We start from the raw sequence: 27,030 nt of genomic DNA, 5'->3' as shown, positions 1-27,030 counted from the left end.
TTTTTAAGTAATATTATTTCTTTTTCTTTTTTTTTTTTTTAAGATTTTATTTATTCATTTGACAGAGAGAGATCACAAGTAGGCAGAGAGGCAAGCAGAAAGAGAAGGGGAAGTAGGCTCCCTGCTGAGCAGAGAGGCCCGATGCAAGGCTCGATCCCAGGACCCTGACATCATGATCTGAGCCACCCAGGCGCCCAAGTAATATTATTTCTTAAAAATTAGTCAATATTTGAAGCCTGGGTGGCTCAGTCCATTAAGTGTCTGCCTTCTACTCAGGTCATGATCCCAGGGTCCTGGGATCCAGTCCTACATTAGCCTCCCTGCTCAGCAGGGAGTCTGCTTCTCCCTCTCCTTCTATCCCTCCCTCTATTCATGCTCTTTCTCTCTCTTAAATAAACAAATAAAATCTTTTTTTAAAAATTAGCCAATATTTAATTTACCTGTTTTAATTATCCAAAGATCTATGACTGTAGATGGGAGAATGCTAACGTCTATCACCACATTGAGTTTATTTTATTCCATAGTAAGGGCAAGAAAGTTGACAATTCAGTTGGCCTCTGCAGACTTATTGAAGGTAATTTTTTTTAAATTTTTTATTTATTTCTTATTTTTTTATAAACATATAATGTATTTTTATCCCCAGGGGTAAAGGTTTGTGATATTGAAGGTAATTTTGATTTTTTATTAGACTTCTTGAATTTTCAGAGTAGCTCAGAGACCCACATACTATCACAGTCGTCATTTCTTTGGAACTCTTGGGGACCTAAGAGCATCAATGAGATGTGCCATGTATCAACAGATGTGACAGCATTAGCCTATTTATAATGTGTTTTTACTCTGGCGCCAACATAAAGATTCTGCCTATAGTTAACTACTTTTTTAAATACTGTTTTTGGGTTTTCTTAGTTTTGATCTAAAGCATGTTATTTTTTATTATAGGCTTGTTGTTCTTGGTAAATTGAACAATTTAGTAAAAGAATGGATTTCTGATGTCAGTGAGAGTAAGGTAAGACTCTAAACTCCTTGGATTCAGTTTCATTATGTCCTGATCATTAGTTCTAGTAATAAGATGCAGGAGTTGAGAATAATCTGAAATAGGCTTTTTGGTATACTTGGTAATGAATTGGTCTAGACAGTTGAGTCTGTAAATAATGAGATAAATAAATGAGAATTTAAATTTACCCCAGTGTCTAGCTATAATCCTACATAGATTTCCTGCTTGAATTACATGAGGTGTACCAAAATTTAAATATCAAGGGATTTTACTTTAAAAGCCAGATTTCAGACATCTTGTGAAATACCAGATCTGGCAACATTGGTCCTGCCTTGTGCAAGGCAGGAATAGGCTTGAATGGATTTGGGCTCCTGCCCTCCAGTCCCCTGTGGCCCCACCAATCCTGCTCTCTCTGACATAGTACCTGTCATTTATCAGTCAGTTTCTGGGTTTCTTATGTGTACCCTCCATTTGCATACCTGCCTGACCCCTGAGATATAGGAGTTTGCAAATCCTAATTTATAATTATGTGACCTTTCTTCCCTCCAGTAGCTTATTTTTCTAAAACAAGTTACATATTTCTTGCTTTCTTAGAGTATTTTGAATGTAGTTGATTTTTCATATGTTTGGGAATCATCACTGAGTATTATTTTAGTGGCTGTACTAAATCAAAGTAGGTGTATGCAACTGGGTGATACCATTTGCCCCTTCACTGAGTGACCCAACTGTTGTATTTTAAGTTTTGTTTGCTTTTTATAATTTTTATAGTTTTCCCATCTTTTTCCCTTAACAGTTAGCTGAAAGTTAATATATCACAGCAGTCAGTGTGTCTCTCTGTAAACTCTCTGCTCCTTAATCTGTCTGGATTTAGAAATTAGATAAACACCTGTTAGAATTCTTTCTTTTGCAAATTTTATTATTTCTTTCTGTGCCTATGGCACATGTTTAAAATTGGTTCTTTTCAACAGAATAAGGTCATGAGGGACTCTGCTAAGTCTGCAGTCATCAGGTTTAAATAAATGGTCTTTATGTTGCTTACTTTTGCTGCCAAACAGCTCCCTGACTCATTTCTGGAACTCTCAGCAGGGTTATCAGTAGTTGAGATTTTCAGATAAGTTGAATTCTGAGCAGGTGAAATGCTAGTCATGAGAAACAAAAAAAATTCATGTTTGTTTTTCTGCTACTAGGTAATCAGCTCCATAAGAAAAAAACCTGTCTTGGTCACCTACATAATCTCAGGACAGAGCTCAGGCATTAAATAAATGTTAAAGAAATCTGTTGTCCCTCTCTGATCAGTCCATAAATACTATAGGTGTGCAAACCAAATACTCAAATTGCTAGAATTATTTTAAATTATAAGCTTTATGACTTTGTGTGGTCTTTATGTCAACTATTGTTGTAGCAAGGTCTTTCCTTCCATCCCTATTCTAGAATGCATTTGAAATTAATGAAGTATTATTATTCACAAAAGAGACTATTAATTTGTTGAGAGATGTACCTAACTAATTTTATTCAGGGTTTCTTCACACTTAACAGAAAAATGTAATATTCTGTTTCAAGGTCAAAAGATTTTTTTGTTGTTGTTTTTATTAAATTGCATTTTCCCCCATTTTACTCACATTAATACTTTAATCTGCAGAAAGCAATCGCTGGCTTACATTTAGTTTCTAGGCATAAAAATTTAAGACTTTGCCATAATTTGGATTTTCTTTTTAAGCAAAGTGAATAAAATATCTCATTAAAATTTTTTAAATTGTTTTTTACATCTTCCACTGTGGATAAAGTGATTTTTTTTTCATTTTCTGTATCAACTATTCCTTTGATTTGTGCATATTTTAGTTCAGAAAATATCAGAAGGATCTGAGAGCAAAGATCATTTGACTGTTCCACGTACAATTGGGATATTTAAGCTATAAGCCATCTAGAACTCAAACAGATCATTTTAGTTAAATACTGTGGTTTGTGGTGAAAATATTTTACTTTGATTGGTGTACCACTTTCTCATAAATTATGCAAGAATCTTGCTTTTCAAAGTAGGAAAGTAAACTAAGATAGAAAGTAGGAAGGTAAACCAAAAGGTCCTATCTTCTCTGTCCTTTTGATTCATAATAATAAATTTACTGACTTCTTTCTAGCTCTAAAATCATGTGTAGTAGTCTTAAACATTAATATCCATTCAACAGGGGCGCCTGGGTGGCTCAGTGGGTTAAGCCTCTGCCTTTGGCTCAGGTCATGATCTCAGGGCCCTGGGTCCCGCATCAGGCTCTCTGCTCCACAGGGAGCCTGCTTCCTCCTCTCTCTCTCTCTCTGCCTGCCTCTCTGCCCACTTGTGATCTCTGTCAAATAAATAAATAAAATATAAAAAAAAAAAATCCACTCAACAGAGGAAGTAACAAATACAATATCCTGTTACATGGATAGTTTTATTAAGTTAATTAAGGGATATTCTTTGAAGCTTGCACTGGGCATTATAAAAAAATAAGAGAGATAGTAGATACAGTTTTCATTTTCAAGGAGTTTAAATATAGTTGAGGGGATGGAACATGTATTCAGGGGGAAAAGGTCAGTAATAAATGTAGTATAAAAAAGTTAAAGATAATAGCGAAGGATCACAGAAGGAAAAGAGCTTCTTACGGAAGGGGTGGATCATCAGAGAAGCCTTCATGAAAAAGGTGGAACTTGAACTTTGGAAAAACAGATGGTATTGAGATACCCAGAGAAGATGGGCAAGCATTTGAGGTGGGGAGAATGGCAAGTGCGGTGGAAAGGATACTGGATTATGTAACATGTTGGCAGTTGGAGATTCAAAAGGGAGTATCAGGAGACAAGGCAACAAAGATCCCGTAAGAGTACATTGTGGAGATTCTCAGGATCCAAGGATCCTTACCTCAGTAGTCAGAGAAGAATGCATTAGCAATGTTTGAGCAGAAGAGTTATAAAATAGAGTAAGAACATCAAGTGAAGTTTCTAAAAAATGGAATAGGAGAAAATAAATGAGGTCAAGAAGGTAGCTTAAAATTCTATTAAAGCCTAGAATTAAGGGCACAGTAGTTGAATAAAAAGGAGGTGACATGTGAGGGATATAGGCTAAGAATTGGTAAGCCAAGAAGAATAACGACTATAGGTACAGGTATTAAGGAAAATGAGGAACAGAAAGAGAGAAATCAGAAGGGATACCTGGTTTATCATAGGAAGAATATTTTGTTTTAAGCAGGATATTGAAGTGGATCAGGATGTATGAGTAGAAAACACCTGATGGGAAGTTAGAATTGGCTGCAGAGAAAGGTGAAGAGTAGCCTTATAGTTCTGGTACAGTCCAAAAAATTTCATTAAAGATGTTAAATTACCTCGTTTAAGGAGGTCTTGTCAAGATGACCACATTCTTGCAGAAAGGTTGCATAAATTCAATCAAGAAATTAAGCATATTTTTCCCAGAAACTAATGGGGAAGTGGAATGAGTTAAGTGTATGATATACTATAGAGAACTGAAAGTGCATTAGTTTGGTAGTTAAGAGTTCCTTGGGGACTTCAGAATGATGGAGTCAAAAACAGGCAATTGGAAGGGGACAAGTAGGGTCAAGTGATAAAAAATGGTTTTCTTAAGAGAGATGTGTGCATGTATAGTAGGTATGAATTTGTTTTGTCTTCCCTCTGGGAATACTCTCATTACGTCAAGCTGCAGCCCAAAGAGCTCTGAAGTACTTTCAGAAATCTCAGTTTCCCAAAGTTGACAAATATATTATATATCGGTAGTATTTAGGCAATTTTTATGCTAAATAATTTCAACAATCAAATGCCATTTGTTTAATTTAATTTAATTTAATTTAATTTTAGAATCTCCCACCTTCTGTTGTGGCTACTGTCGGTGGTAAAATTTTCACATTTGGCTCCTATAGGCTTGGAGTACACACCAAAGGTAACTGCTTTTCTGTGTTCTGATAAAAACTTTCAGTAACAAACTCTTACTTGTTATTCATAATTAGAAGTACAGAAGAAAAATCCATTATCTCACTACTCAGAGCTAATCATTGTTAACATTTTCCTGTATTCATCTTACATATTTTCTTCTGAACATAATGTTTTTATATGTTTTAACAAAAATATAATGCATACTTAATATAGTCTTAATTAGAAATACTTTGATTTGCAGGAGCTGACATTGATGCACTTTGTGTAGCTCCAAGACATGTGGAGAGATCTGACTTTTTTCAGTCTTTTTTTGAAAAACTGAAACATCAAGATGGCATTAGAAACTTAAGAGTAAGTATCCTCTGGTATTTAATATTTTGAACTTGTTAACAAAAACTTGGGCTTATGATTGTTGAAGTACTTCTTAAGAAGTTGCTATATCTTGTTAAAATAACAGATGGTTAAGAACATGGACTTTATAGTTAATACAGACCTGGGTTTGAATCTAGAGTCTACCACATATTAGCTCTTAGATTTTAAGTTACCTTTGTTCTTTGAGCCTCGTTTCCTCAAAGCTGTAAGATGGAGATGTAGTGATAACTTTTTTAAAGGTTTTTTCTGAGGATCAATGAGATAATTGACATTAACATTGACTAATAAGTTGTTGATGCATATCAAATGATAGCTGTTAGTATGTGTAAGATTCAGTTAGTCACTCTCTGTGTGCATATCTAGCCATTCATTTAGTAAATGAAATTTCAGCACCAGTGATTTGTCAGATACTGTCCTTAGTCCCACAGATACGGTAGTGAACAAGACATAATTTATGGGAGGGAGGGATTAGGGGAACTAAACAAACATAGTTTTAATGCAGTCTAAAGTGCTAGGGTAAGTTGAAAGGATCTGCACTATTTGGGCATTTGGGACTGGAGAAGAAGGTTAAGAATTTGTTAGGTTGGGCGATTAAGAAAGCTCAGAGGACATTTCTACTAAATCTAAATTACGTTGTATTTTTAATAGATTAATGATGAGCTCTGATTATATTTTAATTTCCAACACTAGTGTTTTTTGTAAATAATCGGTTTTCAATTTAATCTCAACAAATAGTGAGTACCCAGATGATAGCAGTTCTGTCTGCCAGTTTCTGATGAGTATCTTTAGGAGGATAAATAAATTAGATAATTACTGTCATGACATTTTCTGTATCTGAAATAACACAGTCACAGAGTAAAAGCACTTACTTATTTGGAATGTGATACCAGGAACATTTTCACTTTTTAGCGAAGGTATTCACATCATTGGCAGTTAGGAAGGATAGAGAAAGGATTATACCTTTAGAGGATTATTTACATGTTCTAATTGTTGTCCTCTTTTGTAGGCTGTAGAAGATGCCTTTGTACCTGTTATAAAATTTGAATTTGATGGAATTGAAGTAAGTGTTTAATATTTTTTCTGACTTTGCAACTGAATGAATACATAAGGCTTTTTTTCAGTTTTGTTTTTTTTTTTTTTAAATCAGACCAACAAAGACACATATTTTAAAGAATCAAATTGTTTTTAAATAGTTCCTCACCTTTCTTTCTCCTGTATCTATTGACTTCTCACTATGGAAAATGAACCAGCTTCCATCCCTACCCCATGATTTTTATAGACACCCTTCTCGTTCCTATAATCTAAAATAATTGTGTTACAATTTTGATTGGATCAGTATTCAGTGTTTACATTATTATCTTATAAATAATGTTTGAAACTGAGCACAAAGTGTAGTAGATTATCATTCTTTGTGGCATTTTGTTTCTTGGGAGTTAATAACTGTTTTGCCTTTTGTTTGCTTGGATTTTATACTTAATACTAATTAAAAGTCAGTCTCTGCTAGCTGTCTGAATCTCCTCTAAATAGATTTAGATTTCTCAGGTGTTCCATCATTATCATCTTAAAAAAATATGTGAGTCTTCTCACATGTTGGATTCCACACCAGTTGTTCTCCATGAAGGAGAAACAGCTGGCATCCTGGATCTTTTTTACTATCATCCTGGGATTTCTTTTTGCCTTTGTCTAGAGTTCTCTTCTTTTTTGACTTACTGTCATTTTAGTGTCACTGATCCACTAGCTTCCTGTGAAGGAGCACATATTTTTGAGATCCTGTATGTTTAAATGAAATGTCTTCATTTTGTTCTTATACCAAACTAATAGTTTGGCTGAGTATAGAGTTCTAGGTATCTCAGAATTTTGAAGGCCTTGCTTCATTGTCTTCTACCTTTCATGCTGTGTGGAAAAGTGATTTCTCATCCTTTGTGACCTGTTTTGTCTCTTTGGACACTTAATATGATCTTTTTATTCCTGGGCTTCATAGTTGTAAAATTCATGGTAACGTACTTTGGTGTGTGTCTTTTCAACCAAATATGCTAGGCACTCAGTAGTCTTCTTCCACTTTGGAAATTCCTGTCCTTTCAGTCATGGAAGTTGTATTGAATTCTATTGGATTTCCTGCCTTTGTTTTCTCTCTTTTTCCGTATATTGGACAGCCACATCTCTATATTTCTGCTTTGGGGGGTTTTCTCATATTCCAAGCTTCCTATTGTTTTCCATTTCTGTTGTCATATTTTTAATTTCTAAGAATAATTTTTTTATTTTTCTAAATGTTCCTTTCTATTTATGTATGTATTTATAGATACCTATCCTTTCCTGGATGCAATATTTTTTTAATCTCTGCTTTCTTAAATCTGCTAAGTCTATTACCACTTATCCATCTTCTTCCATAGTTTTTGCTGTTGTCTCCTTTTATTCCCTTCATACTAGTGGGTTATGCCTTTAAAAAACAAAATTAAATTAAAAAAAATAAAATTTTACTGGTGTTTTAGTGGGGTTTCAAGAGAGAGTGAATGTAAATGTGTGTTGGATCTGCCATCTTTATCTAGAAATTCATAAGATTTTGATGTTCTTTTTGATGCTTGGCATATATGCTAAAATTAAAATGCTTTCCCTTAATTTGTGAATTTAATTACCCTCCCACAACTTTGCAGTGATTTTCTCATGTGAGATTGCCTACATAAGACTTTTGAAGTTTTGGTAGAACTTCCCAAACTAATAATTAGAACTTTATACTTTTGAGGTTGGGGTGGTTGGGGGGAGAATGGACTAGAAGGAGAAAAAGTAATATTTTTCTCTTTTTTTGCATCTTTCCAAAGATTGATCTAGTCTTTGCAAGACTGGCAATTCAAACCATATCAGATAATTTAGATCTAAGAGACGACTCTCGACTGAGAAGCCTTGATATAAGGTGTATTCGCAGCCTAAATGGTAAGCTTCTAAAAAGAAATCTCAGATATCTGCTTGAAAACAATTAGATTTTTTGCAGAACTATTAATGTACTTTTTAAGGGATCGGATTATCTCAGTTAAAAATGATGTGATTTTCTTTATATAGATAATCTGAGCACATTTAGGCATTTTAAAAGACATACATTTATTTGAAATGTTGTTTATATTTATAGTGATGGTGCACAGACTAAATGGTCTCAGGACGCCTTTGTGCTCTAAAAAGTTTATTGAGAAACCCCAAAGATCTTCCATTTATGTGGGTTATATCTGTCAATATATACCATATTACAAATAAAAACAAAATTTTAAAGCATTTATTTCAAAATAACCCATTCTAAGTGAATATAAGTGTATTTTTGTGTGAGACTGGCTTTTTTTTTTTTTTTTTTTTGGCATATTTGTAGATCTCTTTGACTTAATGGAAGATAGCTAGATTCCCATATCTGTCTTTTCAGTCAATTAATTTCTTGTAGTGTTTTGATTGAAGCACAGGTAGAATCTGACCTCTTAAAGATACATAATTGGAAAAGGGAGGAGAATTTTAATAGCATTTTCAGAAAATTGTGGATATTCTTTGGTAATACAGTAAAACTTGACCAGTGACAGTTTCCTTTTTTCTTTTCAACAGCTTTATTGAGGTATAATTACATGTCATAAAATTTGTTCTTTTTAGTACAATTCTGTAGTCTTTACCATATTCCCAGAGTTGTACGCTACAATGGAATTTTAGAACATTTTTGTTATCTTCAAAAGATCCCTCTTACACATTTACAGTCATTCTCCTTTCCAACCCCAAGTCCTAGGCAACCACTCTTCTACTTTGTGTCTATAGATTTGCCTTTTCTGGACATTTCATGTAAATGGGATCATGCAAAATGTGGTATTTTGTGTCTGGCTTCTTTCACTTAACATAGTGTTTGTGAGGTCTGTCCATGTTTGTAGCATATATCAGAAGTTTGTTCCTTTTTACTGGTGAGTAGAAGTGTTTTTTTAAAGGTTAATTTGAATATCAATTCTAAAACCACATCAATTAACTTTTTATACTCTTATATTAAAATCTATTGTTCTGTCTTGTTCTTTGAATAGATCTTTTACCCATACATGATTTTGTACTGTCATGCTTTGGTCATTAGGAAATTACTGGTTTACAAGGTTATTTGGATCTTCAAAATGTTAACACACATTTCATTATAAAATATCCGGGAAAATCACATTCATTAATATCACCACCAATCTCATCAGAAAAGTCTTTAAATATTGGAAAGCTGTCAGTCTCACAGTAGCAGATACTAGTTGTTGTCCAAAATTCTAATTTTTACTTGAAAGCTCAAATTTTATTATTGGTAACAAGTTTTGTCATTTGTTTTCCTTGAAGTGAGGGGCTCACTTTGTTCATTTTTTAGGATTCTTCTAAGTAAAACTGGTGTTCCTTGAAAAAAACAGGTAGTTCAGCTTTCTTTAACTTGCTCAAACATTGGATGGGTTCCTTTCCTGTTTTCTAACTCAAAATGTGTGGTGGTGAAAATAATTATTTACTAGTACAGTTTGTTGCTAAAGCTTTGGTACAAGTTTTAGCTACCACTGCTTTTGCACCACTAGTGTAAATGTTAACACAGTAAAGAGGCAAAGCTTAATTGTTATTATAAAAATAGGTTTGACAAACTTAAAAAAAAAAAAATAGGTTAACCTAGCATTCCCAAGGGTCCAAGACTGCTCTCTGAGAACAAAACACTGGCTTATAGCATCTTTTATCACTGCATTTTTATTGTACTTTCAGAGTACAACAGTAAATCACAGTGTTTGTGAAATAAGGTGAATGTTAAAGCATTGTTATTGCTTTATTGTTTTGTTTTATAAGTTGGGGACATTTGATTAGCAGTAAAGACAAATGGTGAAGAAAGCTAAACTTACTCAGGTCCATCTCTTATTTTGATATTGAATTACATTAGCCATGTACTTTTAATTCTTTAAAAGCAAAGTAATTTCTCATATATGTGCTAAATTTCAAATACATAGAGAAAATAAGCCCACATTTTATTATCTTTGGTAGTTTTAGCATTTGAGAATCTGGAAATTAGCAGTGTGTCTGAATTAACTAGATTTTGTTGCATAATGATAAATGAATGCTTTATCTTTCAGGATGTAGAGTTACTGATGAAATTTTGCATTTAGTGCCAAATAAAGAAACTTTTAGACTCACCCTAAGAGCAGTCAAATTATGGGCAAAACGTAAGTATCCACATCTTTTTTAAGTTTGCATTATAAAATTACTGTTTTCAGTTACTAATAATAGAAGCACATATGGAAACTCCTGAGTCTTTTTATACTGTTGGGAATTGAGGTACAGTAGATTTTGGAGAATCCTGTTTTTCACATACAGTGGTTTTGGTGCTCTGAGGTGTGACTCTACCCTCTTGTTTCTTGGTTGAAAACTAAAACCTCCTGACTTTTCATCTCCAGTTTTAGCCAGGCAGTCAGAATGAGTTAGAACTGGAAGAGTGAAACCCTCACTATTCTTCAAGTCCTCTGCGGGCAGGACCATCTTACTCATTTTTGTCTTCCCATTACCAGCAGCATGTAGTTTGTAGTAGGTATGTGGTAAATTTATTAAAGGAAGAACGTACAGTGATAGTTTCAACTTTTTTTTTATGGTACGACATTTTTCTAATAAAGCCTGGAACTAATTTATATATACACAGAGGATATGGTTCATAAAAGGTCCAATCCTGAGCTAGCATAGCACAGTTTCTATTATTTGTAACTACATTTAAGTAGTGCTGTACTTCTGGCACCAGGTTTTACCTAGTCTAAAACCACACTCTCTAATAAAATTTGTGATGTTTGAAATACTTCATATCTGTGCTATCCAAAAATAATCATGTAGCTATTGAGCACTTGAAATGTGAAACCAAGGAACTGAATTTTAAAATTAAATTACAATTTAAAATTAAAGTGTCTTAGAGAAGTAAAAGCATATGTCCACACAAAAATTTGTGCACAGATAGGGCTTATGGGTGGCTTAGTTGGTTAAGCATCTGACCCTTGATTTTGGCCCAGGTCATGATCTCTAGGTCTTGGAATCAAGCCCTGCTTTGGGCTCCATCCTCAAGGGGTGTCTGCTTCTCTCCCTCTGCCTATGCCCCACCCCCACTCTCTCTCTCTCTCTCTCACACACACACACACACACACACACACACACAAACTCTCTCTCTCTCTCTCTCTCTCAAATAAGTCTTATTAAAAAATTTATGCACAGATATTCTTAGCATTCTCATAATTCAAAAAGAGACAACCTTATGTTTATAAACTGATGAATAGATAAACAAAAGATGATATATCCATAATATGGAATATTGGAATATTACTTGGCAATAAAAAGGACTGAGATAAATTCCATTTATATGAAATGTCCAGAATAGGCAAATCTATAATGATAGAAGAATAGTCCTTGCCTCGGTCTGGGAGGATCGAGAGCAAACAGGAGAGGAGTGACTGTTAACGATTTCTCTTTGGGGTGATGAAGGTGTTCCAGAATTGATGATGGTGGTGGGTACACAACTCTGTGAATATACTAAAAGCCATTAATTTTTAACATTTTACATTGATGAAACCTATGCTATATGAATGATATCTCTGTAAAGCTGTTAACCAAAAAAATGCTACATGTAATTTGTGGCTACCATATTGGAAGTATATATCTTAAAAGACCTTTAAGCAAGTAGGATTTGTCCTTGGGCTCAGTTAACCTTATATAGTCAGGATAAAGTAATTTGTAAGAAAGGGATATCACAATTTTTCTTCCCTTACAGATTAAATTAAATACCATGTCTTGTCAGTTCTTAGATGCATATTTTACATACTTTAACATATCTGAAATTGACATTTTGTATCTTTCTTTCTTGATTAGTGGGACATAAAATAATGCTGTATTATGTAATGAGGACCTAATAGGTTTGATGAAATGTGGTAATACTTTTTTATAGATTGCTCTAAGAAACAATTTAAGAGAAATGACTAATATCAATGGTATATTGTACTTTATGGAGAGAGATTGAAATTCGGCAAAATAATGAAGTTAGTCCAGCTTTACCCTTGATTTTAAAATGCCCATGAATATGATTAGTAATGAAATGTTTATTCTTTGTACTTGTAAACCCTCCAGATATCTTTCCTCCTTCCTTTCATTTCTTTCTCAACCATAGCTTTTGAAAAGGGGTAAATTCCAGTGTTATATCAATAGAGCCTGGTTCGGCAGTCAGAACTGAGGCAGGGAACTGAGGTGTCTGTTTTGGAGAAGTAGTGGGACAAGATGCAGCTTATAGTTTAGTAATAAAAGGTCTGCTTATTGATTGTATAATGTTATTTCCAGAGGGGAAAGGATAACTAAGAACAGTCGTAGGAACTAAGTTACCCCATTCCTTATAGTTGAATGTCATGGATAGATCCTAACTAATTAACAAATACATTAATTTTCTAGGACGTGGTATTTATTCCAACATGCTGGGATTCCTTGGTGGTGTCTCCTGGGCAATGCTAGTTGCAAGAACTTGTCAATTATACCCAAATGCAGCAGCTTCTACTTTAGTTCATAAGTTCTTTTTAGTTTTTTCCAAGTGGTAAGTATTCATATGCATACTTTATTTACTAGTTTCTGCCTTTACATAAATTTGTTCAGCAATTTAAGAGAGATGCATAGACTTTTTCTCTTGTCTTCCGTTCCTTTTAAGTTAAAAGTTTAAAGACATCAAATTTGAGACAATGATGAGACACCACATAGCGCTTTCTCCTGGGGTTGGGAGAGGTCTGTAAATGTAGGCTTTTAGCTTGAGAGTGGTCGCAATTATTTGCCTCTGATGACTAGCTACATATAGATTAATGTCTTATATGTAAAATGGAGGTGATAATCATAGCTACCATGTGAATTTATTAGTATTTTCAATAAAGTTAGCCCTTGTTGATATTAAGTTATCAGAGTTAAATCCATGTAAGCAAATAGAAGGAAGAGGAAAACTCAGATTTTTTTTAAAATTTATCTATTTATTTTAGAGTGGGGAGTGGGCAGAGGGAGAGAAAGAATCTTAATCTGTGTCCATGCCCAGTGCAGAGCCTGATGTGAGGCTCAGTTTCATGACCCTGAGATCATGACTTGACCTGAGCCAAAATCAAGAGTCAGACACTTAACAGACACCGAGGTGCCCCTGGAAAATTTAGATTTAAATTACAGCTTAATGAGCTAAACAGTATTTGCCCTTTCAGAAGACACATTTAAAATATAACCACTTTGTATACTTGCTTCCCTTGCCTGTTTGTTTTTTTCAATACCAAATACCCATCCACAATGTTTGCTCTATAAAAGTTAAGAGAGATTCTGATGATTTTAACATTTCATATAGTTCCTGAAGTGAGATCCTGTGTGAATTAATTTGCCTTATTTATGTTAGGGAATGGCCAAATCCTGTGCTGCTGAAGCAACCAGAAGAAAGCAATTTGAATTTGCCTGTTTGGGATCCTCGGGTATGTGACTTATTACTGAGACAGAACCTTCTAGGCAAAGGATGATTCTCTAAATTGCGATCTAAAAATAATAATTCTTATTCCTGCTCATCTTCCTTCTGTATAGTTATAGTTCTTTCTGTCTGCTATGTTTTTTGGTGCAGGTGATTTGTATCTCAAATTCTGATCCAAATGTTATGTCATTAAAAATCACCCATATAAAAGTAGATGAGTGGGTGTAACAACCAAAATGTCATAATCCATTGTTAAAAACTGTCTTATAAGTAATTAGTTATAACTAATAAAGTGCTGAAGTATATAAAAGATTTACTTTGCCCTGCAATTTAAGCAGACTCGTGGTTCTAAGCTAGCATAACTCTCACCTTGCATTTTCATTTGCTTTTAGAGTGAGTGCTCATTCCTCTGAGTTACCTATAGGGAGTTGCCCATTGAGTGTGCAGAAAGAAGATTAAGAACCATTGGATTAATAATGCTTTTTACAACTATGATACTGTATTTTCTTGGTTCTAAAAGACCATTGTTTATAAGATGCACCATCAGTTTAACAGCTTTTCAGAGGAAAAATACACTCTTACAGAGGTGCCTTTGAATATCAGACATACCTGACTTCAGAAATAAATGTAGTTGGGGAGGGAAAATATACTTCTTAGAATTGGGGAAATGTAGTATTAAATTTATATTTCATATTCTTCAGACTTTTGGGGAAATGAAGTGAGGACAACTGAAATAGGAGAATAGATCAATTATTCTGCTTCTAATTTCACAGGTAAATCCATCAGATAGGTATCATCTCATGCCCATAATCACCCCTGCCTACCCACAGCAGAATTCTACGTATAATGTGTCCACCTCAACTCGAACAGTAATGGTAGAAGAATTTAAACAAGGTAAACCTGTTGGCCCTTTCCCACAAGTTTTTGATTTACAACAGTTTTATTCTAAAGTGCAGTTATGCCTGTTAATTCCAAAAATTCTTTCAAATATGTATTTATTCTTTCAGTAATGGTTTTGCAAAATATAATAAGTCCAAAATGGAGCCAGCCCAATCTGTTTGAAATTGATTTTTGCATTCTGAGAAATATATATATATTTTTTCCTTAGAGTTTGGTAGAGTTCAAGGTTTTGGGATAGAGTGATACAGAAGCTGGTAATAAAATAGCCCGTTTTCAAAATCAGTCTCTCTCTTGTTTTTAATTTAGGTCTTGCAGTCACAGATGAAATCCTTCAAGGGAAATCAGACTGGTCCAAACTACTTGAGCCACCAAATTTTTTTCAAAAGTATAGGTATTTGAAATTTTGCATTTTGTGTGTGTGTGTGTAAAGAAGAATGTTAAACTTAAAGTTAATATGTGATGGGTGACTTGGTCACATATATTTCAGGTGAGGTAGGGAATAGGTTAGCAGAAATCCTAACTGTTGAGTTTGTGTATTCTAATAGTATCTAACCCAGTATTAGTGGTGTTTGTTTTAGTGAATCGTTTTTAATTGTAGGGTCTAGAATTAATTTTGTGAAAATCAGAGCATGTTCTAATCTTCATAAACTGTGTGCCTGCATTAGTTCTTTTGTTCAGTGGGAGGAAGAAAGAAAAAGTAATGGTGGCAGAGCAGACCCTAACTATGTTTCTGGCTTTTTTCCTCCCCCCATTTGTGGCTAAAAATTCTTCATAGACATTATATAGTATTGACTGCCAGTGCATCAACAGAAGAAAACCATCTAGAGTGGTAAGACTGATTCAAGTTGTGTACTTACTTTGTGGTGATAACATTTTTAATGATGTTTTACCATTTACAAATCATTTATCCTTAAAATTATTAAATCATATTGTTTACATGATTGTGCAGCATCAGTGTTTAAGAAATGCTATCAGATTAATGTTTCAGACTTAGAAGTAACATAAAATAGCAGTATCTGTATAGTCTTTGCCTTTTGCCACTTCTCAGTCAGATTTAAGCAAAACTGTGAGGCACTTCGAATGATTCTGTTACCTCTGACTGACTTTTCCATCCTTGCCATCACATTTCCCCATCAAAACTAGAAGGAAAAGACATTTTTTATATTCTTTTAATTTAGGAGATTAGTGGCATGAAAGCTTCTGTCAGCAGATAAGAGAAGCATTTTTGGTCAAGCAGCAGTGTATTATTTCTAGTAAATCCAAATTCATTCCCTCTGCCTCCAGTGTACTGACATCCCTAACTCTAGCAGGCAGAAGCTTTTAGGCCACCAGAAGTGGTTTTGCTTTCCTCAGGTGTGACCTCTGGGAAGGGAAACATGATACTGTTTTATTTTTGATTCCAAAGTTTAGTGCTTATTTTATTGGTAATTAAAGAGACACTGAAAAGAATCCTGTCACCAAAACAGAGTATTTCATTTGTAGGGGTGCCTGGGTGGCTTAGTTGGTTAAGCTTCTGATTCTTGGTTTTGGCTCTGGTCGTGATCTCAGAGTCATGGGATCAAGCCACTAGTTGGGCTCCATGCTCAGTGTGGAGTCTCCTTATCCCTCTCCCTCCCTCTGCTTCTCCCCCACTTGAATACAGCACTCTCACTCTCTCTCTCTCTCAATAAATAAAATCTTAAAAAAAAAAAAAGAAGAATATTTCATTTGTCTCGATTGGAAATTGGGAAACTATGGTCTGGGCCAAATCTAGTTTGCCACATGTTTTTAAGAATAAAGTTTTAGTGAGGGGGCACCTGAGGGGGCTCAGTCGAATGAGCATGTGACTCTTGATTTGGGGGTTGTGAGTTTGAGCCCCATGTTAAGTATAGAGATCACTGAATAATAAATGAACTTTAAAAATTTTAAATAAAGTTTTATTGAAATAGAGCCATGCTCACTCATTTATATATTGACTGGCCTCTTTCCTGCTATATGGCAGAGTTGAATAGTTGCAACAGAAACTGACCCACAAAGCCTAAAATACTATCTGCCCCTTGTTAGAAAGTTTGCCAACCTCTCATTTAGATAACACTGAGCAGTAACCCAGCATCCCATATATGTGCTGTTGAAGCACACACAGTTACAATGTATAGGCTTTTTCAAGTGTTGGAATAATGTAAAAATGTCCTTGTAGTTATTCTTTCTAATTAATGAAATCATTGTAAGTTAATATAACCGATAGTAGTCCACTTAGAAAACAAAGTTGCAGAAACCTGATGAAACTTTCCATGTTTTAGTAGTATCTGATCTGATTTTACTGAAACTTTTATAAGTGTAATATCTAGTACAATTTTATGAAAATATAAGCACATTTATCATGAATTACGTGCTAGTTATTAGAGCTTTTCCCCCCCATGTTATTTAAACATAGCTTTAGCGTATAGAGATAAGATTTGAAAGTGAAAAAGTATTTAGAACCAGATTAACCAACAGTTTTTGTTCATGCTCCAATCATGACTATTTTATGGTCTTAACAGGCAGGATAGTTTAGATCAGGAATTCACTGAATAGAGCAGTTCTTTTAAAAGGGGAAGAGGGAGGGGCGCCTGGGTGGCTCAGTGGATTAAGCCGCTGCCTTCGGCTCAGGTCATGATCTCAGGGTCCTGAGATCGAGCCCCGCGTCGGGCTCTCTTCTCCACAGGGAGCCTGCTTCCTCCTCTCTCTCTGCCTGCCTCTCTGCCTACTTGTGATCTCTCTCTGTCAAATAAATAAAATAAAATCTTTAAAAAAAAAAATAAATAAATAAAATAAATAAAAGGGGAAGAGGGAAACACAGAAATTGACCAAGTAACTTGTAATTTACTTAAATGGTATTTTAAACCGTCCGTAATATATTGGACTAAATTTTTTTAATGAACATGTAAAGCATTATAGCTAACACGCTTTTTGGGTTACTTAGATGTAGTTTCCAAATTTAAAAGGAAAAATTTTGTTCACTGTTCTATTTCAGGGTTGGATTAGTGGAATCTAAAATTCGTGTGCTTGTTGGAAACTTAGAACGAAATGAATTTATTACTCTTGCCCATGTAAATCCCCAGTCATTCCCAGGAAATAAGGAACATCATAAAGAGTAAGTTAATTATTAATTATTGTTTAGTACTGTATTTCTTAGATAATGTTATTTAACAATATGCATTGTTTAAGATCAGTTGTGAGATTGTCATTTAACAAGCATTGATGGGGGAGGATGATACATTATTTGAACGTGAGTGGTCATGCATTAAAACGAGTAGATGCCGTGTTGGTAGCCCATAGACCCCAGCAGAAACTCTATCGTAAAATTTGGAGCATCTTTAAGTAGAATTTTAGTATGTAGTTTACAAAGCCATTTAATCCTCTTTATAACAACACAGGATAACTGATCGGTGCTGTTGTGGTCAGTTTTAAGAATTTAGCCAAACCATTACAATTCGTATTTATGGTGCCAAGTTTGAATTACCAAATGACATCTGTAAAATTGTAAAACAAATTAATGCAAATTTAAAATTTTTATTTTATAGCAACAATTACGTATCAATGTGGTTCCTTGGAATAATTTTTCGGAGAGTAGAAAATGCAGAAAGTGTTAACATAGACTTGACCTATGATATACAGTCATTTACTGATACAGGTAAGACTTTGTCATCATGGAGCTGTGGTTCTCAACCTCGGCTGTATCTGCCATGTATCTGCCAACCTCTAGGTATCTGCCATAGACCTGGTTAGCTCTGTTTTTCAGTTGGTTAAATGAATATGGTACATCCCTATTATGAAAACCTATGCTGCTATTTAAAAAAGTAAAGGCATGGTGAAACTATCTCTAAGATACTAAGTGGGGGGAATGTTGCCAAACAGTCTGTATGGTGCACTACCATTTCTATCAATAAGTAAAAAAAAAATAGATATGTGTGAGCATGTTTGCTTATAAATACATAGAGTATCTCGAAGGATATATAGTTTTAATAAAAGAAGTTGGCAGAACTGGTTGCTTTAGGTCAAGGGGCCAGGTATGTCTAGGGGACAGGGCGAGGAGACTTCACTCAGTGCCCTGAACTGTTTGAGGTTTGCACCAAATGATGGTATTATCTATTTAAAAACAACCAAAAAAAAACCCCATACAGGTGATTTTTTTCATTCTGCACAGATAGAAGCACAATCATAAAGATGATTTTTGTATTTTTTCCATGTACTAACAGTTGTACAGCTTGCTGATTATGTTTCAGAAAGAGTGTCTTTCACATGTAGCTCCCTAATGACACCTCTCTGGAATATCTTAATGTATCTGTTAGAAATTTGGAGTTGTCTTAATCTGGAATAGTGTACATTCATACTAGTAATATTTTTGGCTTGGCTCATCTGAGTTTTCTAAATTCTTCTAAACTAGCTTTCACATGAAAATGCAGATTCCTGTACATCACATCAGCTCTACTGTGTCCCCCACTCTGGGAGTGGAGCCAGAGAATCTTCACGTTGAACAAGCACTCCTGGTGATGCTTTTATACGCAATCTGGAATGCAAACATAAATTTTTCCATTCTAATTTGGGCTCACTTTTCCAAAAGCAGGAGGTTGGGAAGCTCTGTTTATTATAGATTTATAGAATGTTCTTCTCTAGAAAACTAAAGATAACTGAGACCCCCAAGAGATTAGATAATTTACCACATGTCACAGTAGTTACTGTGCAAAAGAAGCCTCTTATCTGTGTCTTCAGTAAGCTTATAATCTGACTTCGCATTCATGGTTGAACATACATTGAATAATTTGTGTGTTAGTAAAACTGACTTTCTTAGAAGATCTGAAAAGCACTAGAAATGGCACTCTAGGTCAGTGTGTTTCAGTAACTTGTTCAAGGCTGTTGAGCCTCATTTCCCTACTTGTATAATAAGGATGTATTTCTAGGTAGTTTCTAACAGTCTGACATCCTGATTAGTGTAGTAAAAGAAACTTCATGGAGGAGAAGAGCTCGAATTGCATCTTGGACATTTAGTGTAAGGATTAGCTTAGAGTTGGGCAAATAATTATGAGAAAGAGATTGCCGTTTGGGGGAAAAAAACAGAAAACAGGATTTGGAAGAAATTCATGGGTTTATTTTGTTACTGAGATTGAATTACTGGAAAATTTTAAAAGTTGGACATGAGAAAACGAGTTGGTACTTATTTTTTCTAGGACTTTATTTCTTTAGAGAGAGAGAGAGCTCACATGCACATGTGCACTAGCAGGGAGCGGGGAGGGAGAGAATCTTAAGCAGGCTGCACACCTGACACATGCTCAATCTTAATGACCCTCAGATCATGACCCAAGCTGAAAGAGTTGAGTGCTTAACCAACTGAGCCACCCAGGTGCCCCTAATTGGTACTTAAATAGGATTGGGATACGGTAAAAATGTTTGAGAAATAGTTGTTCTATCAGCAGGGTGGGTATGTGTGTTTGTGAGATAATGGGGAGATACCCAATGCATTTTAGAGAAAGAAAACCGGTTCAGGAAGAACTTGCCCATTTAACATATTAACATTGTTACAGTGTACAGACAGGCAAATAATATAAACATGCTAAAGGAAGGAATGAAAATTGAAGCAACTCATGTTAAAAAAAAGCAGCTTCATCACTACCTTCCAGCAGAGATTCTTCAAAAGAAGAAAAAGGTGAGTTTGTACTTTTAACTTTCCAGTGTATGGTTCCACTCAGACGCATGATCCTAGGACCAGATTTGCATTTATAACAGCCTCCCAAACCTATTGAGAAAAAAGGAAAGAAAGGTACAATTCAATCAAGAACTAAAATCCCTCCTTCATTAATCACAAAAGATAATTCATTTTATGTACTTCTGAATTGAAACCACTAATTATTTTCATTTGCTTTTTGAAATCCTAACTGCTTTCCCCTCTTCCAGCAAAGTCTTTCTGATGTTAGTCGAAGTTCAAGTGGACCACAATCCAAAAGATCATCTCTAGATAGCAATTGTTTGGATAGCTCCAGGGACACTGATAATGGAACACCTTTTAATTCCCCAGTGTCTACAAACAAACCTTCCAAGCCTGACGTTCCTCCTTCAGGAGAAACAGAAAGGTCTGTCTTTCAGAATTTTCAGTCTTCAGTTTGCGGATGATGTAAACTTTTCTGTACCTTTAGCTAAATATCTTGTTAATATACTTTATTTTACCAATTGCTAGTCATTTTCTGGCTAGAAATATTTGACAATTTGTTGTAATCCTTGGGACATGGGGTAGGCTTATGAAGATGTAGGATTAGATCAGTACACAAAAATGCACAGGTTTTTCTCGTTTCTCACTTTTTACTTGGTCCTTTGCCTTTCTTCCCCTTTTCTCATCCTCCAATGAAATGTTAAGATGGAAGTACTTGAAGAAATAATCCTGAATGTTAAGAGTGTTTTCAGTAAGTAACACAGATTATTCAATGATAATTCAAAACTTTTAATAGGAGTAATGCTGAGCCTGCTGCTGTCATTGTGGAAAAGCCACTGAGTGTCCCCCCAGCACAAGGACTATCTATCCCAGTCATTGGTGCAAGTAGGTATCTGTACTTGTGTTAGTAATTGTTTTACTACTACATACACATTTAATGACTAGAATTTTTCTTTCCTTTTCAGAAGTTGATTCTGCAGTAAAAGCTGTATCACCCCCAGCTGTGTGCACCATTCCTACTGTAGTGGGACGAAATGTCATTCCTAGAATCCCGACACCCCACAACCCTGCCCAGGGACAGCCACATCTTAATGGAATGTCAACTAAGAATGTTACACACAAGAGATCCCATTCCCCATCCGTAGATGGGGCTTCTAAGAGGTTGAAAGACATAGAAAAGGTAAAGCTACAACCTTACTGGTAATTACTGTAGTTCTTTTATTGTTTGTTTGTTTGAAGTTAAACTAGCACTAGAGAAATTCACAGCTCTCCCTAGCTTAGTGCTTAGGACTGTTTAAAAAGAATATTTGCCCAGACCCTAAAGGAATAATACTGATTGTTTGTCCTAAATTGAAATTAGTAATAGATCTGAAAACTTGACTGATTGGTCTGAATCTCTTCTTGACTTACCAGAGGTCACTGTTGGTAACTAAGCATATTTATTAGGTGTTAAAATGTTGATGTCTTCTGCCTCCAGTAGGTGGTGGTAAGACTACTTTGTTACCATCTGCTTTGAGTTAACCAAAAAGATCACTCCAGAAGTTAATGGTAGCAGCTGAATTTAGTCTAATTTAAATTCTTTTCCCTCACCAACCCTTGTTTGCAGTATTTTTGACGAAAGCCTTATCACTATTTTCTCAGCTTATAGAGATTATATGGTATTTGTAGGTAATAATAGCAATTCATCTTAATGTTTATATTCTAGTTCATTCGGCTTGAATCAACGTTTAAGGAATCACGTGCTCCTGAAGATAGAAAAAGAAAAGCAATGGTAAATGTATTAATAATGTGCCTCAAGATACTACTTTCAGAGAGCTATATATCAGGATACTGTATTTGAAAGTGGATCAGATAGGTCTGTGAAGTTTGGGTTGTGTTTTTTTGTGTGTAGAAATAAGCGTACAAAGGAAAGAAAGTTTTCATTTGAATATAATTCTGTTTTTAGGATGCCATTGGAGGAGAATGTATGCCTATTCCAACAATTGATACATCACGCAAAAAGGTAAAGTCTTATTCATAGGTAATCTATCTTCAGGTACACAAAGCTTATGATCCTTGTACTGAGTGAAACAACAAGATAAGATTTTGTCCCTGTCCTCAGATCAGCAGTGTAGTTGGGAGTTGGGGTGGAAGTAGCGAACAGTGTCTGGTCATTAAATATATGTACCTCAGAAGGGAGGAAAAGAGGAGGTAGTTTAAGACTTCATTACTTACTCGGATTATATTTAGCCTTTGTTTATTTTTAAAGAAGTTTAGTGCTCAGCATAGTAATTGCTTACCAACACTTGATAGTATATTTTTGTTGTACATCACTGTTTACTATTAAAACTTAGGCTTGAGGGGCACCTGGGTGGCTCAGTGGGTTAATTCGGCTCAGTGGGTTAATTCAAGCCTCACATCGGGCTCTCTGTTCAGCAGGGAGCCTGCTTCCTCCTCTCTCTCTCTGCCTACTTGTGATCTCTGTCTGTCAAATAAATAAATAAAATCTTTAAAAAAAAAAAACTTAGGCTTGGTACTTATTAATATTTTGGAAGAGCCAATGTATCAGTATTCATAGTAAGTATCTTTAAAACATGAGCTAAAGAGTCCCTAAATCTCAATTTAAAAAGTTATTTTTCAAAGAATTACCACTGAAACTAATAATATGCTATTATTAAGCATGGTAAGTTACTAAGCAGGTGCTCAAAAATCAGCCGTGTGTGTGTGTGTGTGTGTGTGTGTGTGTGTGTATGTGTATTCAGAGATAGCCCTTCTCTGAGAATTTACAGTGAAAAAAATGGCTTGTTTTCACTCCATTAAAGAGTAAAGTACTTGTCAACAGTCAACTTTCACCCTGCCAGGTACCTCACGATGTATTGGCCATTTTATTTTATTTTAAAATTTTATTTATTTGACAGACAGAAATTATAAGTAGACAGAGAGGCAGGCAGAGAGAGGAAGGGAAGCAGGCTCCCTGCTGAGCAGAGAGCCCAACCCCACTGGGGCTCGATCCCAGGACCCTGGGATCATGACCTGAGTGGAAGGCAGAGGCTGTGACCCACTGAGCCACCCAGGCGCCCCTTGTATTGGCCATTTTAAAACAAACAGAAAGTATCATACTTCCTAATAGTTGTAGAAGTCATAAAATTTCTTTTAACATAAAGAGTAGATTACCAAAAAATGGATGTGTAATTACATATAATGGAAGAAAAAAGTTTGATGTGGTTATTAAGTACAAAAGCATGAAATGACATGCCTGGGTCTGGCTTTAAAATATTTCCAGGGTGGGGCGCCTGGGTGGCTCAGTGGATTAAGCCGCTGCCTTCCGCTCAGGTCATGATCTCAGGGTCCTGGGATCGAGCCCCGCATCGGGCTCTCTGCTCCACGGGGAGCCTGCTTCCTCCTCTCTCTCTGCCTGCGTCTCTGCCTACTTGTGATCTCTCTCTCTGTCAAATAAATAAATAAAATCTTAAAAAAAAAAAAAATATTTCCAGGGATGCCTGGGTGGCTCAGTTGGTTAAGCGGCTGCCTTTGGCTCAGGTCATGATCCCAGCGTCTTGGGATCGAGTCCCACATTGGGCTATCTGCCTGTGCTTGTGCTCTCTCTCTCTCTCTCTCTGACAAATAAATAAATAAGTAATTTTTTAAAATATATTTCCAGTATAAAGGGCAAGGATATAAACCTAACAAATGTAATAAAATTTTAATGTCTGAGTATTAGTTGTGGTATTGAAGTCTTCATTGTCCTCTTTTATGTATATCAGACATTTTTCATGGTTTTTTTTTTTTTAAGATTTTATTCATTTATTTGACAGAGAGAGTTCACAAGCAGATAGAGAGGCAGGCAGAGAGAGAGAGAGGGAAGCAGGCTCCCTGCTGAGCAGAGAGCCCGATGCGGGACCCGATCCCAGGACCCCGGGATCTTGACCTGAGCCGAAGGCAGTGGTTTTACCCACTGAGCCACCCAGGCGCCCTATTTTTCATGTTTTTTGAATGGATGTGGGTAGGGTGTAGGTTAAGCTAATGTAACATAGGAGGGGAATTAACTCACATACTGCTGCCATCACACAACTCTCTGTATTTAGAGGTCTCTGTCTCAGTTTTTCAGCATTGGCCTTCATTGTATAATCAACTTTAGTATCCTCGACCCCCTCATCTAGACGCCTCTGAATTTCACCATCCCAGAAAAAACCTGGTCTGGCTACAAAGTCCTGAAAACTTAAGTATCACACAAGTAGGGTTTACAGTGTTTTTCTCCATGAATGTATTATAGAAACTAACTGGATATCCAGTTTTCCTCTGTAATATACCCATTTTTCACTTAGCACCCCAAGAGTTTCCTGCTTAGTGACTCTGCTCTTTGAGAAGGATCATGTTCTTTTGCATTTCTCAACCCAGAAGGGGCAGGTAATTTAACAAAGTCCTTTTTCCTATACATACACTCCTCCCACTTGCACCTTTTCTCTGTACCTCTGCTCTTCACCTCCAACTACTAAAAAAAAGTCCCCAAAACAAGGCAGTGGATGTTGGAAGAAAATATCCAACACATACTTGAGTGTTTAAGAGCCTTTGGGATTTGGAGGAAAACTCAGTTTTGTGACTGCTTTACTAGTTGGGACTTGATAATATATATTTGCTTTTTCTTCTTTGTTTCTATCCTTTTGTAATAGAGACTACCCAGTAAAGAACTACCAGATTCATCATCTCCAGTTCCAGCAAATAACATCCGAGTCATCAAAAATTCCATTCGACTGACCCTTAATCGGTAAAAGCAGTGCCTCCTTACTTAAGTGAATATGCAATCATTTAGTGGCATAGATGCAGCCGCTCTTTAAAATAGATGTGGCTGTCATACATAAAATAAGGTGAAAGTTTCAGTCATCGGACTAACGACCTTGAAGTGGTTTTTGAACTCTCACACTTTGACCTGCAGATGCCGTAGCATTCTCTCATTGATTGCTACATGCACTTCTGTGAGGATCACCTGCTATCAAATTGTCATCTACAATATTACGGCTTTGCGTTGGAGGTTTTACTGCCTTAACTTTCGATGCTTGTTTCTCTGTTGTGGGAACCAGTTCTTGGCTCTTTGGACGCGGATAAAACAAGTCCTGAACTTTTTCTTTCTTTCTTTTTTCTTTTTTTTAAGTCGTATGTTATAATCATTGTATAGAACTGAAAAAGTTGAAAACAAAACAAAAAAAATTGTCTTGTAATTTTCCAAATGTTAACACATTTACTTTAGCATTGAAGCCACTTTGTGAAACCTGAGATAAATGAATGTGAGGTATCTTTTCTGCTTTTCTCATTTGTGTAGATGTACTTATTGTCTATTGTTGATTTAAATTATTTTTTTTCAGAATGGCACATGGAATATTTAAATTTCTATTTTTTTTTTTTTTTGTGCCTTTCTGTCCAAGTGTTGCATAGTTACCAGGGAGGATTAGTCCAGTGATTACATAAGAGTTGGGCACCATAAATTCTCTATATTTTGCCTCCCATGGAGGCCTTTGAAATGCATCTTTATAAAGAATCAGAATATAACCAAGATACTGAAAGTCAGTATATGAATGGTAAAATTGTTACATATCCTAGCTCATGCCATTCTTGTTAGTTGACTGGTGTTTTTTACTGAGGAGCAACTCATTCCAACACCAACAATAAGATACCTTGAAGTATGGCAAACTTGTATTTTTAAGGTGTAAAAATAACTTGGCATGGTAATTCTTGACCCTTACTTACCCCACAACTTCAAACAGTTTCTTCATGGACTAGGCATGCAGAAATAAGCAGTGGATTTTACTGAAACCTAAAGGCATTTTTGAATGACATTGTTACCAACCATTAATTGGCTCAGGACCTTTGTAATTTTTATTTAACTATATGAGTTGTCTTTTTTTACACTGCTTTTTTCAATGCATTTCTTAATATTTTTTAAGTTTCATGAACGCATGCTCAGTTTATTAAAATCCATAACCATGTAATTCTTGTAATATGTTGATTCAGTGTTTTGTAAATGAAGTCGTATGTATTTTCAGAGTATTTTTGTATGTACTGTAAGATACCATCTTTTCAAAGAGAAAACTTTAAAACCTTTACTGTCTCTCTTTAGTCTAATTTTTTAAATATGGATTATGCTTGAATTATTCTTAAATGTATAGATTGCACAGCCAGGAATGCTAGTATTTATTACCTTCTTCAGCTGTCACTCGGCAATTGAGTAGGTTCTGGTAGGAAAAACACAAAATGGTACATATGAATAGTGCAGGGAAAATACTCGGTTATATATTTTATAGGACTTGTGGGACTCACTTAGCCCAAGGAGTAATAATCTCTTGCAGGCCCCTTACCACTGAGTTGAAATGCTTGGAATTCTGATAGAACAGTATCCTTCACCCTTACCTGTTCCCTGACCCCTAGGTTGCTGAAATGGAAATTCTAGCTTTTAACCCTTAAAAGGAAAACTTTTAAAAGAGCAAGGAAGAAGGAATGATTGTTCCATTATTCACTTTTTACATAGCAAAAGACAAGAATGAAATCCTGTAAGTCAAGGTGTAGCTCGCTTGGAAAGCTCTTTTAGCTGACTCTTTTCCTCTATTCAGATATTCTAAGATTTATTCCATAAATACTCCTTGAGCAAAAGTAAATAGTTATGAAAGGACTAATAACTGCCACCTGACTTCAGACTTTGAAAAATTCTTAAGATTGGAGTAAATTTTATATATGTGATATGTTTGCATTTCTGTTTAATATCTACCT

The 27,030-nt window shown here is 35.4% G+C and overlaps 1 protein-coding gene across 1 annotated transcript in view; it reads left to right on the top strand.

Moving 5' to 3' along the window:
• The window catches only part of PAPOLG (poly(A) polymerase gamma), a 30,606-nt gene extending 4,237 nt beyond the window's left edge, over window positions 1–26,369 (top strand). The window contains exons 3-23 of the mRNA XM_045978789.1: window positions 940–1,006; window positions 4,829–4,910; window positions 5,145–5,254; window positions 6,282–6,335; window positions 8,092–8,203; window positions 10,363–10,452; window positions 12,701–12,839; window positions 13,665–13,737; window positions 14,504–14,624; window positions 14,937–15,021; window positions 15,406–15,459; window positions 17,623–17,742; window positions 18,173–18,282; window positions 20,171–20,292; window positions 20,541–20,716; window positions 21,089–21,177; window positions 21,258–21,472; window positions 21,998–22,063; window positions 22,238–22,294; window positions 24,942–25,036; window positions 25,205–26,369. Of these exons, the coding sequence (XP_045834745.1) occupies window positions 940–1,006; window positions 4,829–4,910; window positions 5,145–5,254; window positions 6,282–6,335; window positions 8,092–8,203; window positions 10,363–10,452; window positions 12,701–12,839; window positions 13,665–13,737; window positions 14,504–14,624; window positions 14,937–15,021; window positions 15,406–15,459; window positions 17,623–17,742; window positions 18,173–18,282; window positions 20,171–20,292; window positions 20,541–20,716; window positions 21,089–21,177; window positions 21,258–21,472; window positions 21,998–22,063; window positions 22,238–22,294; window positions 24,942–25,036; window positions 25,205–25,433 (2,266 nt within the window). The 3' untranslated portion in view covers window positions 25,434–26,369. The remainder of the gene's footprint in view (window positions 1–939; window positions 1,007–4,828; window positions 4,911–5,144; window positions 5,255–6,281; window positions 6,336–8,091; window positions 8,204–10,362; window positions 10,453–12,700; window positions 12,840–13,664; window positions 13,738–14,503; window positions 14,625–14,936; window positions 15,022–15,405; window positions 15,460–17,622; window positions 17,743–18,172; window positions 18,283–20,170; window positions 20,293–20,540; window positions 20,717–21,088; window positions 21,178–21,257; window positions 21,473–21,997; window positions 22,064–22,237; window positions 22,295–24,941; window positions 25,037–25,204) is intronic.
• The last annotated feature ends 661 nt before the right edge of the window (window positions 26,370–27,030 follow it).

Source organism: Meles meles, chromosome 15 (genome assembly GCF_922984935.1).
Source record: "Meles meles chromosome 15, mMelMel3.1 paternal haplotype, whole genome shotgun sequence".
NCBI classification, from domain to species: domain Eukaryota; kingdom Metazoa; phylum Chordata; class Mammalia; order Carnivora; family Mustelidae; genus Meles; species Meles meles.
This window is presented reverse-complemented; position numbering and strand designations above follow the sequence as displayed.